The sequence below is a fragment of the Budorcas taxicolor genome, chromosome 5 (genome assembly GCF_023091745.1).
Source record: "Budorcas taxicolor isolate Tak-1 chromosome 5, Takin1.1, whole genome shotgun sequence".
Taxonomy (NCBI): Eukaryota; Metazoa; Chordata; class Mammalia; order Artiodactyla; family Bovidae; genus Budorcas; species Budorcas taxicolor.
Genome location: NC_068914.1, coordinates 21,614,046 through 21,631,929, shown reverse-complemented (window position 1 = coordinate 21,631,929; position 17,884 = coordinate 21,614,046). Strand labels below are relative to the sequence as shown.

General features: G+C 40.0%; 2 protein-coding genes across 2 annotated transcripts in view; both read right to left on the bottom strand.

The window, feature by feature from the left end:
- Window positions 1–17,884, bottom strand: part of CTNNA3 (catenin alpha 3) — a 1,850,481-nt gene that overhangs the window by 1,758,834 nt on the left and 73,763 nt on the right. Inside the window, exon 3 of the mRNA XM_052639474.1 lies at window positions 2,268–2,460. Coding sequence (XP_052495434.1) covers window positions 2,268–2,460 — 193 coding nt within the window. The remainder of the gene's footprint in view (window positions 1–2,267; window positions 2,461–17,884) is intronic.
- LOC128047333 (60S ribosomal protein L36a-like) lies at window positions 1,193–1,513 on the bottom strand. The gene has a single exon (XM_052639475.1). The coding sequence runs from the start codon at window positions 1,511–1,513 to the stop codon at window positions 1,193–1,195; it is 321 nt and encodes a 106-aa protein (XP_052495435.1).

Here is a 17,884-nt window from a genome sequence, read left to right as displayed (position 1 = left end):
GAAAAAAAAAAAAGAACAAAAAACCTGCCTGCCAATGCAGGAGATATAAGAGATGCAGGTTAGATCCCAGGGTAGGGAAGATCTCCTGGAGGAGGGCATGGCAACCCACTCCACTATTCCTGCCTGGAGAAACCCATGGACAGAGGAGCCTGGCAGGCTATGGTCCATAGAGCTGTAAAGAGCTGAATACAATTGAAGCAACAGCATGCACACATATAACATATATAACCAAAAAAATTATATTTGACCTAAAGTTTATTGTGGTTAATTATTCATTTTAATTATTTAATTACTAAAAATTCCCTGATCTTCTTAAAATTATGTTTGGGATGGGGAGAAGGAAGTATATGAATACCTCCAGGTTTCTTTTAAGAAGCTGAACAGGAAAATTTGCTTCTTTTATGCTCTCAAAATAGCTCCTAACACATGCTGATATATAAAATCAATCCACTAACTAAAAGAGTATTGTTCAGTTCTTTATAAAATAGCCTGCTAATAATATATTCTTTATAAAATTACTCAAGGAAATATATACACTGCTGCTGCTGCTAAGTTGTTTCAGTCATGTCCGACTCTGTGCGACCCCATAGATGGCAGCCCACCAGGCTCCTGCATCCCTGGGATTCTCCAGGCAAGAACACTGGAGTGGGTTGCCATTTCCTTCTCCAACGCATGAAAGTGAAAAGTGAAAGTGAAGTCACTCAGTCATGTCCGACTCTTAGCGACCCCATGGACTGTGGCCCACCAGGCTCCTCCATCCATGCGATTTTCCAGGCAAGAGTGCTGGAGTGGGGTGCCATTGCCTTCTCCGAATATATACACTACCATATGTAAAATAGATAGCCAGTGGGAATTTTGCTATATGACTCAGGGAGCTCAAATCAGTGCTCTGTGACAACTGAGGGGGCATGGGATGGGGTGGGAGGTGGGAGGGAGTTCCAAGAGGGAGATGTATGTATACCTTTGGCTGATTCATGCTGATGTATGGCAGAAACTAACAATATTGTAAAGCAATTATCCTTCAATTAAAAATAAATTAAAATGTTTAAAAAAAAACTATTCAAAATATCAAAAGGTGAAATACATGCTTTTAGTATGTAATTTTGTGTGTGTGGGTTTTTTTTTAAGCATAAATAAGAGGATTTTACTGATGGCATTTTTATTGTCTTCATAATTAAACAAAACATGAAGCTCAAAACTGGATCACTTGGCCCTTTCTCTTCTTATCGCCTCCCAGCTCAAAATGCTTGCATCTCTTAATAGCCAGCATTCTCTTCAATCTACAGTTGAGCTCAACACATTCAAGCCTCAGTACAATCTTCTTTGTAGTTTTAGCCTTTTTATGGAAAATCGGCTTAGTCTGCCCACCATAGCCACTCTGTTTCCTGTCATAACGCCGCTTTCCCTGGGCAAACAGAGGATCCTTGCCCTTCTTGTACTGTGTCACTTTGTGGGGCTGGTGCTTCCCACACTTCTTACAGAAAGTCCGGCGGGTTTTTGGAATGTTCACCATGTTTGCGAGAGTGATACCGGCACAGAAAGTGTGTGTGGTCTTTGAACTGGAGGATAATTGATTTAAAATGTTGTCTTGATTTCAGGTGTACAGCAAAGTGATTCGGTTGTACATATACATATATTCATTCTTTTCTAGATTCTTTCCTCATATAGGTTATCATAGAATATTGAGTAGAGTTCCCTGTGCTATACAGTAGGTCCTTGTTGGTTATCTGTCTTATATATACTAGTATGCCTATGTTCATATCAAGCTCCTGATTTATCACTCCCACTACATTGCCCCTTATTGTGTACTAGTAACACAGCAGCAACGTGAGTTATACATAGTTTATGCAAAACAATTTTTTATGTTTAGGAAATATAAACCTCCAGAAAAATGAAAAATGTACCTCTAAGGTGGCCAGGTCTGAAGCTTCTATCTCCAATTGTTTACAAGGAAACTGACAATTTTTTTATGTATAGGAAAAGATGTCTTCAGCTTCATTAGTCATTTCTCATTTCATGACAAAAAGTGTACATTTCTCTGTTTATTATGGCTAAACTATGGTGTGAGGAGAACAAATAACGAAGAATCAGGAGCTCTGAGCCTTGGAGCTGCCTAATGAGCCACGCTGTCGCCCACAGTTAGCTCCTCAGAGCTCAACAAAAGACTAATTAAACTCAAATCAACTAAAACACAACACTCAAATCTAATTCAGTACCTCATCCCATAAGGATATGCAGTTGCTTCCAACCAGGACTAGAGTACTCACTTTCTCTGCGAACTTCCTCAAGTGCCCCAGTAAGTTCTTCCTTTAAAACTGTGGCTTCCTGAGCGATCTTCTCTCCCTTGTCTAATAAATTCCAAGTTGCTTCCTCCACCGAAGCTAGAAGGACTCTGGCTCTTTTTGAACGACCTTTTTTCCTGTTGGAAGGATTCTGGGGACAATTTACAAGTGTAGTAACCTAAAATTGGAAAAACACAAGTCATTTATCAGATAAATTGCAAGAGGAACAGTCCTGGGATATCATAGACCAGAACAAAAAGAAGTGTTTCACAATAACATGATTCATTCCCATTACTACTAGTACATTCCCAAAAGTCAAGTCAAGTTACCAATAGCAGTATTATCAGCTACCATGGACTTCCCAACTAAAGATAGGAAGAAAGGAAGGAAGGAAGAAAGGAATCTCATCGAGTTTTACTACTGGAACAATGCAAAATATATTATATATATATCCATATATATATTATTTGATATATATATATGTCAAATGATTATTTATATCACTTGGTAGCCAGCAATCTACATTCAGAGGGAGGCAAAAATAATTACAGTTAAGTCAGTAGGTAGTAATATATTTAGATTAAGAAAAGAGATTACTAATGTGTGTGGGGGTGTGGTGCAGAATCACTCTGAAATATGTGAAACAGTGGCTATCTAAGGAGGACAAAACCCAAGTTCTCACGATGACCTACATTCTGGTTCTTTGTAAACTCTTACTTCTCTCCTACACTATCCCCTAACTCAGTTGGCCTCCCCAACACTCAGATACCCCTCAACGTGTCCTATCAAGAAGCCTTTCCTAACCACCCCAGTCCTCATCCTCTTCCACTCTGTTCCCTCACTACCCTTTATACTTCTTCAGGACATTTCAGAGCCTGATATTTTTTGTTCATATATGTTTACTGCATCCTTCCAACACAAAATGTAAACTCCGTGAAAACAGGAAAAGTGGTTTTTTCTCCCGCATTCAAAACAATGCATGGAAGTTGCGGTGGTGGTGGTAGTTGTTAAGTCACTAAGTCATGTCAGACTCTGTGACCCCATGGACTGCAGCACACCAGGCTTCCCTGTCCTTCACTATCTCCCAGAGCTTGCTCAAACTCACATCCATTGAGTCAGTGATGTCATCCAACCATCTCAACTTCTGTCATTCCCTTCCTCTCTTGCCCTCAATCCTTCCCAGCATCAAGGTCTTTTCCAATGAATTGGCTCTTCGCATCGGGTGGCCAAAATATTGAAGCTTTGGTTTCAGCATCAGTCCTTCCAATGAATATTCAGGGTTTATTTCCTTTAGGAATGACTGGTTTGATCTCCTAGCTGTCCAAAAGACTCTCAACACTCTTCCCCAGCACCACAATTTGAAAGCACCAATTCTTTAGTCAGTCTTCTTTATGGTCCAACTCTCACATCCATACATGACTACTGGAAAAACCAAAGCTTTGACTATATGGACCTTTGTCAGCAAAGTGATGTCCCTGCTTTGTAATACACTCTCGAGGTTTGTCATAGCTTTTCTTCCAAGGAGCAAGCATCAATTTCAACATAAAATAGTTGTTCAATAAGTGTTTCATATATAAATGGCTAAATGAATGGAGTAATTGAACCAATGAACTTTTTTGTTAATTAATTTATTTTTTAATTGAAGGATAATTGCTTTACAGAAATTTGTTGTTTTCTGTCAAAGATCAACATGAATCAGCCACAGGTATACATATGTCCCCTCCCTATTGAACCTCCTACCCACCTCCCTCCCCACTCCACCCCTCTAGATTGATACAGAGTCCCTGTTTGAGTTCCTCAGCCATACAACAAATTCCCATTGGTGATCTATTTTACATATGGTAATTTAAGTTTCTATGTTACTCTCTATATACATTTTATCCTCTCCTCCCCTCTCTCTGATGTCCATAAGTCTGTTCTCTATGTCTGTTTTCCCACTGCTGCCCTGCAAATAAATTCATCAGTACTATCTTTCTATATTCCATATATATGCATTAGTATATATTTATCTTTCTCTTTCGAACAGAGAAACTTTTTAATGTCTCTACTTTAAATTGCCTGAATATGTTAATTCAGTTCAGTTCAGTTCAGTCACTCAGTCGTGTCTGACTCTTTGCGACCCCATGAATTGCAGCATGCCAGGCCTCCCCGTCCATCACCATCTCCCAGAGTTCACTCAGACTCACGTCCATCAAGTCCGTGATGCCATCCAGCCATCTCATCCTCGGTCGTCCCCTTCTCCTCCTGCCCCCAATCTCTCCTAGCATTAGAGTCTTTTCCAATGAGTCAACTCTTCACATGAGGTGGCCAAAGTACTGGAGCTTCAGCTTTAGCATCATTCCTTCCAAAGAAATCCCAGGGCTGATCTCCTTCAGAATGGACTGGTTGGATCTCCTTGCAGTCCAAGGGACTCTCAAGAGTCTTCTCCAACACCACAGTTCAAAAGCATCAATTCTTCGGCGCTCAGCTTTCTTCACAGTCCAATTCTCACATCCATACATGAGCACAGGAAAAACCATAGCCTTGACTAGACAGACATTAGTTGGCAAAGTAATGTCTCTGCTTTTGAATATACTATCTAGGTTGGTCATAACTTTTCTTCCAAGAAGTAAGCTGCAGTCACCATCTGCAGTGATTTTGGAGCCCAAAAACATAAAGTCTGGCACTGTTTCTACTGTTTCCCCATCTATTTCCCATGAAGTGATGGGCCCGGATGCCATGATCTTCGTTTTCTGAGTGTTGAGCTTTAAGCCAACTTTTTCGCTCTCCTCTTTCACTTTCATCAAGAGGCTTTTTAGCTCCTCTTCACTTTCTGCCATAAGGGTGGTGTCATCTTAGTGAGCATGTATTACTTTTGTAGATTTGCTAAAGTAAAAATAAACTCAAACTTCCCTAGTGGTACAGTGGATAGAAATCTGCCTGCCATTGCAGGGGACACAGGTTTGATCCCTGGTCCAGGAAGATTCTACATGCTACAGGGCAACTGAGCCCATGCACCACTACTGAGCCTACTTGGCACAACTCCCAAAGCCTGCACATTCTAGGGCCCATGAGCCACAACTAGTGAGCCCAAGCGCTACAACTACTGAAGCCCATGTGCCTAGAGCCCATGTTCCACAACAAGAAAGCCACTGCAACGAGAAGCCTGCACACCACAGCTAGAGAGTAGCCCCTGCTCTTTGCAACTAGCAAAAGCCCACATGCAGCAACAAAGACCCAGTGTAACCAAAATAAAAATAAGCAAATAATCTAAAAAAAAAGAATAAACTCATGATAAGAGCATTGTTTGGAAACAGAAATTAAGTATCTGTATTTGGAAACAAAACCTTATACAAAATTACATTGTGAAAAATATCCACTTAATTAAACCTTGAATTCCAGTAACTAAATATGGTTAACATTCTCATAAGCAAAACATGAAGATCCCCATTGTAGAGAAGAAAAAGACACTTGTATCCACTACTTAAAAAAGGTCTGAAACTCTTGTTGAAAGTTAGGCTCTGTATGTCATCAAAGACCCAAGGCTTTTAACAATCATGTGCCACACTTTGACAACAGACTATACATAATCTTTCCTGTTCTACAGCCCCTGGAGACTTTGCTTGTTTATTATTAATGGAGCATTAAATATTTGTTTATTTGACTAACTGGATCCAGTTCTTGGCCAAGAACTGAGAAGGGAGTTGGTGATGGACAGGGAAGCCGGGTGTGCTACAGTCCATGGGGTCACAAAGAGCTGGACATGACTGAGTGACTGAATTGAACTGAACTGAGAAAGAACTCACAAGCTACAGGGGAAATATATGGATGAAAATAATTTTCATCTGCCCTTTTATTCCCCTCCTCTGTCCAACAAACCTTCCTCTTTATCCTAGTTTGCTGTATTCCCATATTCACAACCCAGAGTGGATTTCCTTATAGCAAGCATTTATTTCCTTTCTTGGAAAATGATAATAATCATATTATCCTGTAAGATTATATGAAGTTTAAATAATGTAAAGTGTTTTTTAAGACATAAAATATGACACAAGTGTTGGATGGTATTTAACTTATGTTTTCTAGTCCATACCCATGAGATCCTTGTCAAAGATGTTCTCTCTGGGTCTATCTATATCTTGCTCATAGGGTACTCCAAGCTAAATGTGAAGGAGTCAATTAACAAAGCTCATTCTGTGTGCTCTACAAGCAGTCAAATAGGGCCACGTGTCTTTATCATGCATTATGTAAAGATGATAATAAGTCTGGTTTATTACATGGGCTTTCACATATTACAAAAGACAAGTATCTTGCTATTATCAGTGCAATTTATATATCGAGTTAAAAGATACTTGTCCAGATTAAGACAAATTACAGCACTTTGCTTAAAACCTGTTTTAAATGAACAATAAGTATCATTGTCTAAAATGTTCCTTCAGAATTTATTTTAAGTGCCACAGTTCATGATGCTTCCCACTGAACATTCCTCTATTATTGTTCAGATCCTCCAAGCGCCAAATGTTTTCCATAGAATAGCCTGAGCTTTCAAATTAAAATGAGCATTCCAGAAATGCTTTGTTCCTTATAATAAATGCCAGAGAAGTAGGAAATGTGAAAAGAACATTGTGCTCCCATCAAAAAAAAAAAAAATGCAATTGCACCTTGCAAGTTGTTCAAGTTTAACTTAAATCTTCTGTTTAAATACCCCAATATAGTTATTTAATACTGACTAAAAAAGAATGAGGAATGAAGCAGGGCAAAGACTAATAGAGTTTTGCCAAGAAAATGCACTGGTCATAGCAAACACCCTCTTCCAACAACACAAGAGAAGTCTCTACACATGGACATCACCAGATGGTCAACACCAATATCAGACTGATTATATTCTTTGCAGCCAAAGATAGAGAAGCTCTATACAGTCAGCAAAAACAAGACCAGGAGCTGACTGTGGCTCAGATCATGAGCTCCTTATACCAAATTCAGAATTAAATTGAAGAAAGCAGGGAAAACCACTAGACCATTCAGGTATGACCTAAATCAAATTCCTTATGATTATACAGTGGAAGTGAGAAATAGATTTAAGGGCCTAGATCTGATAGATAGAGTGCCTGATGAACTATGGAATGAGGTTCGTGACATTGTACAGGAGACAGAGATCAAGACCATCTCCATCGAAAAGAAATGCAAAAAAGCAAAATGGCTGTCTAGGGAAGCCTTACAAATAGCTGTGAAAAGAAGAGAAGCAAAAAGCAAAGGAGAAAAGGAAAGATATAAGCATCTGAATGCAGAGTTCCAAAGAATAGCAACGAGAGATAAGAAAGCCTTCTTCAGCGATCAATGCAAAGAAATAGAGGAAAAGAACAGAATGGGAAAGACTAGAGATCTCTTCAAGAAAATTCGAGATACCAAGGGAACATTTCATGCAAAGATGGGCTTGATAAAGGACAGAAATGGTATGGACCTAACAGAAGCAGAAGATATTAAGAAGAGGTGGCAAGAATACACAGAAGAACTGTACAAAAAAGATCTTCACAACCTGGATAATGATGATGGTGTGATCACTCATCTAGAGCCAGACATCTTGGAAAGTGAAGTCAAGAGGGCCTTAGAAAGCATCACTATGAACAAAGCTAGAGGAGGTGATGGAATGCCAGTTGAGCTATTTCAAATCCTGAAAGATGATGCTGTGAAAGTGCTGCACTCAATATGCCAGCAAATTTGAAAAACTCAGCAGTGGCTACAGGACTCGAAAAGGTCAGTTTTCATTCCAGTCCCAAAGAAAGGCAATGCCAAAGAATGCTCAAACTACCACACAATTGCACTCATCTCACATGCTAGTAAAGTAATGCTCAAAATTCTCCAAGCCAGGCTTCAGCAATACGTGAACCAAGAACTTCCTGATGTTCAAGCTGGTTTAAGAAAAGGCAGAGGAACCAAAGATCAAATTGCCAACATCCGCTGGATCATGGAAAAAGCAAGAGAGATCCAGAAAAACATCTACTTTTGCTTTATTGACTATGCCAAAGCCTTTGACTGTGTGGATCACAAGAAACTGTGGAAAATTCTGAGAGAGATGGGAATACCAGACCACCTGATCTGCCTCTTGAGAAATCTGTATGCAGGTCAGGAAGCAACAGTTAGAACTGGACATGGAACAACGAACTGGTTCCAAATAGGAAAAGGAGTACGTCGAGGCTGTATATTGTCACCCTGCTTATTTAACTTCTATGCAGAGTACATCATGAGAAACGCTGGGCTGGAAGAACCACAAGCTGGAATCAAGATTGCCAGGAGAAATATCAATAACCTCAGATATGCAGATGACACCACCCTTATGGCAGAAAGTGAAGAGGAGCTAAAAAGCCTCTTGATGAAAGTGAAAGAGGAGAGTGAAAAAGTTGGCTTAAAGCTCAACATTCAAAAAACGAAGATCATGGCATCCAGTCCCATCACTTCATGCGAAATAGATGGGGAAACAGTAGAAATAGTGTCAAATTTTATCTTTTTGGGCTCCAAAATCACTGCAGATGGTGACTGCAGCCATGAAATTAAAAGACGCTTACTCCTTGGAAGAAAAGTTATGCTCAACCTAGATAGCATATTAAAAAGCAGAGACATTACTTTGCCAACTAAGGTCCATCTAGTCAAGGCTATGGTTTTTCCTGTGGTCATGTATGGATGTGAGAGTTGGTCTGAGAAGAAAGCTAAGCGCCGAAAAATTGATGCTTTTGAACTGTGGTGTTGGAGAAGACTCTTGAGAGTGCCTTGGAATGCAAGGAGATACAATCAGTCCATTCTGAAGGAGATCAGCCCTGGGATTTCTTTGGAAGGAATGATGCTAAAGCTGAAACTCCAGTACTTTGGCCACCTCATGTGAAGAGTTGACTCATTGGAAAAGACTTTGATGCTGGGAGGGATTGGGGGCAGGAGGAGAAGGGGACGACTCAGGATGAGATGGCTGGATGGCATCACTGACTTGAGGGATGTGAATCTGAGTGAATTCTGGGAGTTGGTGATGGACAGGGAGGCCTGGCGTGCTGCGATTCATGGGGTGGCAGAGAGTCGGACACGACTGAGCAACTGAACTGACTGAAACTAAAGTCATGATGCTTTCAATGATTCATTTTATTTCAAAAAGTAAATATCACATAGTAGGCCTTGGGATATAAAAATATAGAAAGCTAAAACTTTTTTTACCCCAAATCACCTATGGGGATCTAACCAACTATCATATATGACCCGTGGGGCTTCCCTTGTGGCTCAGCTGGTAAAGAATTCACCTGCAATGCAGGAGACCTGGGTTCAATCCCTGGGTTGGGAAGATCCCTGAAGAAGCGAAAGGCTACCCACTCCAGTATTCTGGCCTGAAGAATTCCATGGACTGTATAATCCATGGTGTCACAAAAGTTGGACACAACTGAGCAACTTTCACTTTCACATAGGTGACCATGACCCCTGAAAGTAGATGATTCTCACCAAGGGCTGACGGGTGCATGTTTTCTGAAAACATCTCCCATCTCTTCAACCAGCAAACAGTAAAAATTAGCCTGAAGCTATTTTGTAAAATAATTCTTGTTTCTTTTCCAGCACAAAGTCAGCTATATACCAGGAACACAAAAACTTAATTGGAATTTATAGCAAAGATTATTCTAATGTAGGATCCAAGTTCAGATCTTGCTAATCTTTCTTTTTACCACTGTGCAAAACTGACCCCTTTCCTTCTTTATCAGACTTACATCAGTTCAGTTCAGTTCAGTCACTCAGTCGTGTCCAACTCTTTGCAACCCCATGAATCGCAGCACACCAGGTCTCCCTGTCCATCACCAACTCCCAGAGTTCACTCAGACTCATGTCCATCAAGTCAGTGATGCCATCCAGCCATCTCATCCTCTGTCATCCCCTTCTCCTCCTGCTACCAATCCCTCCCAGCATCAAAGTCTTTTCCAATGAGTCAACTCTTCACATGAGGTGGCCAAAGTACTGGACTTTCAGCTTTAGCATCATTCCTTCCAAAGAAATCCCAGGGCTGATCTCCTTCAGAATGGACTGGTTGGATCTCTTGCATTCCAAGGGACTCTCAAGAGTCTTCTCCAACACCACAGTTCAAAAGCATCAATTCTTCGGCGCTCAGCTTTCTTCACAGTCCAACTCTCACATGCATACATGACCACTGGAAAAACCATAGCCTTGACTAGATGGACCTTTGTTGGCAAAGTAATGTCTCTGCTTTTCAATATGCTATCTAGGTTGGTCATAACCTAGATAGCAGACTTACATAGTCCTTCTCAAATGGAAAGTCTTTGACCTCAAGTGTGCAGCTCTTAAAGAACTTGGGTTTTATTCACTTTTCTTCAGTCTATAAATCTGTTCTAGGCTAGACACACCTTCATCATAGATACAGAATCAGCTCCCCACTGATGTGGTACTAAATTAGAGATAAGAGTCAGACACGACTGAGCATCTTCACTTTCACTTTTAACTTTCATGCATTGGAGAAGGAAATGGCAACCCACTCCAATGTTCTTGCCTGGAGAATCCCCGTGACAGGGGAGCCTGGTGGGCTGCCGAATTTCTTACTTTATGCATTCTGCTCATGCATAATTCCATAATACCATGTGTATTTTAATAGTGTGTAACAGTTATACATTAAAATTTAGAGTACAAAAAAAAAGGGTTTTCTAATCTTTCCTAATTCATGTATGCTTTTCTAGGTACCCTGAAGATATTGAAAATTAAATTGATATGCTAGGGAACTACCCCTTCGTGGAACACAGCCTTGTGAAGGTGCTTGCATAACTCAAGTGAAGCTATTAACCATGTTGTGCAGGGCTCCCCAAGATGCACAGATCATAATGAAGAGTTCTGACAAAATGTGGTCAACTGGAGGGGGAAATGGCAAACCAGTCCAGTTACTCTTGCCACAGATTAACACTATCAAAAGGTAAAAAATATATGACATCAGAAGATGAACCCCCCTCCCAGATGGGAGGGTGTCCAATATGCTACAGGGAAAGAGCAGAGGACAATTACTAATAGCTCCAGAAAGAATGGAGCTGCTGGGCCAAAGCAGAAACAACACTCAGTTGTGGATATGTCTGATGGTGAAAATAAAGTCCAGAGCTGCAAAAAAAAAACAAACCAATATTGTATAGGAATCTGGAATGTTAGGTCCATAAATCAAGGTATATTGGATGTAGTCAAGTAGGAGATGGCAAGAGTGAACATTACCATCTTAGAAATCAGGACAGGAATGGGTTAGTTTAATTCAGTGGGCAAGTATCCCTCAGAAGAAATGGAGGAGTCCTCATAGTTTACAAAAGAGTATGAAATGTAGTGCTTGAGCACAATCTCAAAAATGACAGAATGATCTTTGTTCATTTCCAAGGCAAATCATTCAATATCACAATAATCCAAGTCTATGCCCCAACCACTGATCCCAAAGAAGTTGACCAGTTCTATAAAGACCTACAAGAAGTTCCAGAACTAATTTCAAAAAGGATGTCCTTTTCACCATAGGGGATTGGAATGCAAAAAAGGAAGTCAAGAGATGCCTGGAGTAATAGGCAAGTTTGGCCTTGGAGTACAGAATGAAGCAGGGTAAAGGCTAACAGAGTTTTGTAAAGATAACACATTGGCCATAGCAAACACCCTTTTCCAAGAACACAACAGATGACTCTACACATGGACGTCAGAAAATTGTCAACACTAAAATCAGATTGATTGATTATATTCTTTACAACCAAAGATGGAGAAGCTCTATACAGTCAGTAAAAATAAGACCTGGAGCTGACTGTGGCTCAGATCATCAGCTTCTTAATACAAGATTCAGGCTTAAACTGAAGAAAGTAGGGAAAACCACTAAACCATTCAGGTATGACCTAAATTAAGTCCTTATGATTATACAGTGGAGGTGATGAATAGCCTCAAGGAATTAGCTCTGGTAGACAAGAGTGCCTGAAGAACTATGGACAGAGGTCCATAACATTGTATAGGAGGTAGTGTTCAAAACTATCCCAAAGTTAAAAAAAAAAAAAAAATGCAAGAAAGCAAAGTCGTTGTCTGAGGTGGCCTTACAGATAGTTGAGGAAAGAAGAGACGTGAAAGGCAAGAGAGAAAGGGAAAGATATACCCAACTGAGGGCTTCCCTGGTAGTTCAGCGATAAAGAATTGGCCTGCAATGCAGGAGACACAGGAGACATGGGTTCGATCCCTGGGTCAGAAAGATCCCCTGGAAGAGGACATGGCAACCCTCTCCAGTATTCTTGCCTGGAGAATCCCATGGGCAGAGGAGCCTGGCATGTTCCAGTTCACAGTGTTGCAAGGAGTCTGACATGACTGAAGTGACTGGGCATGCACACACACCCAACTGAATACTGAGTTCCAGAGAATAGCTAGGAGAGATAAGAAGGTCTTCTTAAATAAACAATGAAAAGAAATAAAGGAAAATAATAGAATGGAAAAGACTAGAGATTTCTCCAAGAAAATCAGAGAAGCCAAGGGAACATTTCATACAAAGATGGACACAGTAAAGAACAGAAACAGCAAGGACCTAACCAAACAAAGAAAAAGACATTAACAAGAGATGGCAAGAATACACAGAAGAACTGTACAAAGATATTTTAATGACCCAGATAACCACAATGATGTGATCACTCACCTAGAACCAGATATCCTGCAGTGTGACTTCAAGTGGGCCTTAGGAAGCATTACAATGAACAATGCTAATGGAAATGATAGAATTTCAGCTGACCTATTTCAAACCCTAAAAGATGATGCTATTAAAGTGCTACACTCAATATGTCAGCAAATTTGGAAAATTCAGCAGTGGCCACAGGACTGGAAAAGGTCCATTTCCATTCCAATCCCAAAGAAGGGCAATGCTAAAGAATATTTAAACTCCTGTACAACTGTTCTAGTTTTACATGCTAATAAAGTTATGGTCAAAATTCTACAAGCTAGCCTTCAGCAGCACATGAACCAAGAACTTCCAAACGTACAAATTACATTTTGAAGAGGCAGAGGAACCAGAGATCAGATTCCCAATATCTGTTGGATCATCAAAAAAGCAAGAGAGTTCCAGAAAAACATCTACTTCTGCTTTATTGACTACACCAAAGCCTTTGACTGTGTGGATCACAACAAACTGTGGAAAATTCTGAAAGAGATGGGAATACCAGACCACCTTACCTTCCTCCTAAGAAACCTGTATGCAGATAAAGAAGCAACAGTTAGAACTGGACATGGAACAATGGACTGGTTCAAAATTTGGAAAGGAGTACAACAAGGCTGTATATTATCATGCTGCTTATTTAACTTATATGCAGAGTACATCATGCAAAATACTAGGCTGGATGAATCACAAGCTGGAATCAAGATTGCTGGGAGAAATATCAACAACCTCAGATCAGATGATACCATTCTAACAGCAGAAAGTGAAGAACTGAAGAGCTTCCTGATGAAGGTGAAAGAGGAGCATGAAAAAGCTGGCTTAAAACTCAACATTGAAAAAAACTAAGATCATGGCTTCCAGTTCCATCACTTCATGGCAAATAGAAGGGGCAAAGTGAAAGCAATGACAGATTTTATTTTCTTGGACTCCAAAATCACTGTCAACAGTGACTGCAGCCATGAAAATAAAATACATTTGCTCCCTGGAAGGAAAGCTATGACAAACTTAGACAGTGTATTACAAAACAGAGACATCACTTTGCCAATAAAGGTTCATCTAGTCAAAGCTATGGTTTTTCAAGTAGTCATGTACATAAGTGAGAGTTGGACCATAAAGAAGGCTGAGCACCAAAGAATTTCTGCTTTTGAACTGTGGTACTAGAGAAAACTCTTGAGAGTCCCTTGGACTGCAAACCAGTCAATCCTAAAGGAAATCAACCCTGAATATTCATTGGAAGGACGGATGTTGAAGCTGAAACTCCAACACTTTGGCCACCTGATGCAGAGAGCCAATTCATTGGAAAAAGACCGATACTGGAAAGATTGAAGGCAAAAGGAGAAAGGGGCAGCAGAGGATAATATGGCTAGATAGAATCATCAATTCAATGGACATGAGTTTAAACAAACTCTGGGAAATAGTGAAGGACAGGGGAGCCTGGCGTGTTGCAGTCCATGGGGTTGCAAAAAGTAGGACACAATTTAGTGGGTGAACAACAGCTAAGGGATTCAACTGCCACTGTAGAGACCTACACTAGTGCACAATAGGAGCATTACAGAATATGGCATGAGTTTGTGATCTATTTTCATCTGTCACATTAGTGCAATGTCTTAGTATCTCAAATGGCAGTACTGTAGAAAGTCTTCTCTAGTGCCAACTGGGTAACACATTCATATTCTATAACCATATTCTTTCCTAATCTAACTTTTTTAAAATTTTACTATCACTGTAATATAAAAAGCCATGTCAACAGCTATCTCTTTTCTTACTTATTAGATAAAATATTTTTAATTTTAACCATTCTCTAATAGCTCACAGGGGCCTTCTTTACTACTTTGTTTCCTTAAGTTAATTTTAATGGGTAAAGTAAAAATTAAGACATTTAAGCCATTTTAATTAGCTAAAAACTTCAAATAGGATTATGAAAGAAATTAGAAGGGTAGGGGAAAATTGTAGAATTATAAAGCAAGTGATTTTTAAAGTAAAAGGTATCATCCAGTCTTAAGGAGAAGGGTCCTTTCTACAAGCCATTAATAATTTCAACTGTTATTTCCTACAAAAGCAACCTTCACTATGTTAACAAAAGTACTGGGAAAGATTGAAGTGTTGAGAACCTAGAAAATACATATCCTTTGATCAACATTCAATGCTCTCCTCAAACCAAATACTATCTTCGTTTTGGCTAATAAACATTTATTAAGCACATATTATGTCTAAAACAATATCCTAGCCATTTAGAAAAGAAATATAAGCAAGAAAGACACATAACTAGCTGCAATATAAAAGGCAGAATGGCTGCTTAAACTTATAAGTAAAAGCAAAGTGCTGAAGAGACTACTAACATTCATAAGGATTAAGAAGTGTTTCCAAAAAGAGCCTTTAAAGACAGATCATCTTCTGGCATGACAGACAGAAGGGAAGTCAAGCCAGGTAAAGGGATCATGTGCAAAGCAACAGAGATGGAAATTATTTCTGTCTGAGAGTAGCAGATAGTCAAGTCTGGCAGACCGAGGGGTAAAAACAGGAATTTGGGCCAGAAATGAGGTCAGGAAGTAGGTTCCAGCTTGAGTAGGGAAAGTGTTGAAAGTCAAGGAAGGAGTTAATATTCACTTCAATAGGCAATAGATATTTCACACAGCATAGCCAAAGCGGAAGCCTTCTTCCCACAACCTGCTTTTCCTCCATCTGTATTTCTTACCTCAGGTCATCTGGGCTACCCCCTCTCATCCTCCTCTCCAAGGTCTCTATAGTATGTCCTTAAAAGTTTTCATTTCTGTCACTCTCCCCGCTCCAGCCCAGGGCCATTGTCTCCCATAGCTCTGCTCTCTGGATTACTGCCCTCATCTACTCTCCCTCTAAGCCCATGGCACAGAAACAGGGCCTCCATCCCAGCCTTATCCTCACTCTATCATTAAGAAAAGTATATGCAGTAATTCTGGCCCTCAACATGTCTCTACACCCAACCCACACTTCCATTAGGGCCACTTCTGTATAAGGTAAAGTGACACATTTGCGGCTGCTTAAAACTCCCCAAGAGCTCCCTATGCCTATAAGATAAAGTCCAAAGCATGATTCGGATAAAGTCTATAGTATGGTTTATGAGGCAATTTATACCTTACTTTTGACTAAATTTTCACTCTGATCTTCCATTCATGGAGTTTGACAACAAACTACTTGTTACGCCCAGAATGGGAATGGCATCCTTGACCTAGAACAACTCTCCCTTCACACAGGCACCTGTATGTACCTCTCACACCACTCATTATAGTGTTTTTGTAACTAACTATTAACATACTGCCTCCCCAGCTTTACCAGGAACTCGACAAGGGAAAGGGTCATGCTTGACTCATCCTGAAAATCCAGAGTTAGGGTACTGTAAGTAATAAATAAAAGGTGGTTGACTTAATTAAAAAATGAATGAAATTCTAGATGTTCAAAACCTTAAATTAAGAGCCTCAATGCTGAGTGATATGTACTAGGTTCCCAAGAGAGCTGGAAGCTAAAGCAAAAGTAAAATTTAAGTTTTGTGATAGCACATGATAGTTTTTAAGTCAAAGGCAATCACTAATGTGGGATACTCTGTCATTTCTCATGTCTAGTATCATGGAAAAGCAAGATTTTGCAAACTGTGAATAAGCAAATCTCCATTTGTATAGTTTATTTGTGATCTGATTAGTTCAATGTGATCTAGAAACAAGTATATACTTATATTCAGTCTTTTCTAGCAAAAGAGAGAGAGAGAGAGAAGGCTACATAGCTTGTTTTCAAACTCTACACAAAAAGACCAGGAACAGAGAGAACAAGATGGCGGAGGAGTAGATGGACGTGGAATACATCTCTCTCCACAGATACATCTGGAATACACCTTCAGACACAGAAGTGCATGAAGAATACCAGTTGAAAGTGGACAGGAGTACCTGACCAGCAGAAAAGAATATATAGACCCACGCAAAACTTGAGTTCAAGCCCTGAGCCTTTGGAGTGGGAGCACTGAATCCAAGACCCTAGACTTCCAGAGAACTAATCCTGCTGCTGCTGCTGTTGCTGCTGCTGCTGCTGCTGCTGCTAAGTCGCTGCAGTCGTGCCCAGCTCTGTGCAACCCCATAGACGGCAGCCCACCAGGCTTCCCCATCCCTGGGATTCTCCAGGGAAGAACACTGGAGTGGGTTGCCATTTCCTTCTCCAGTGCATGAAAGTGAAAAGTGAAAGTGAAAGTGAAGTCGTGTCTGACTCCTAGCCACCCCATGGACTGCAGCCTACCAGGCTCCTCTGTCCATGGGATTTTCCAGGCAAGAACACTGGAGTGGGTTGCCGTTGCCTTCTCTGGAACTAACCCTAGAAGGTATCAAATACTGAGAACTCACAAGAAGGAAACCACTGTAATACAAGACCCAGAATCACTCAACCACCAATAGCACCCTATGCAAGATGCCTCATCTAAACAAACAAAATAAAACAAAAATACAAAGCAAATTATCAGCAGACAGGATTACCACCTCACTCAGCCTTGCCCATCGGAATAAAAACAAACAAATATTAAGCACAAATATCACCCTATAAGAACCTTACACAAACCACTGAACCAAACTTAGAGGTCAGAAACCAAACGGAAGAAAGAATTCAACCCTGAAGCCTGGGAAAAGGAGACTTCAAACACAATAAGTTAAAAAAAATAATAATGAAAAGGCAGAGAAATACTACACAAATGAAAGAACAAACTAGAAACACAGAAGTTCAAATAAATGAAGAGGAAATAGGCAAACTACCTGAAAAAGAATTCAGAATAATGATAGTAAAGATGATAAAAAAAAAAAACCTTGAAAGCAAATTGGAGAAAATGCAAGAATCAATTAACAAAGATCTAGAATTAAAAAATAAACATGCAGAGACAAACAACACAGTAACTGAAATTAAAAATACTCTAGAAGGAATCAATAACAGAATATCTGAAGCAGAAGAA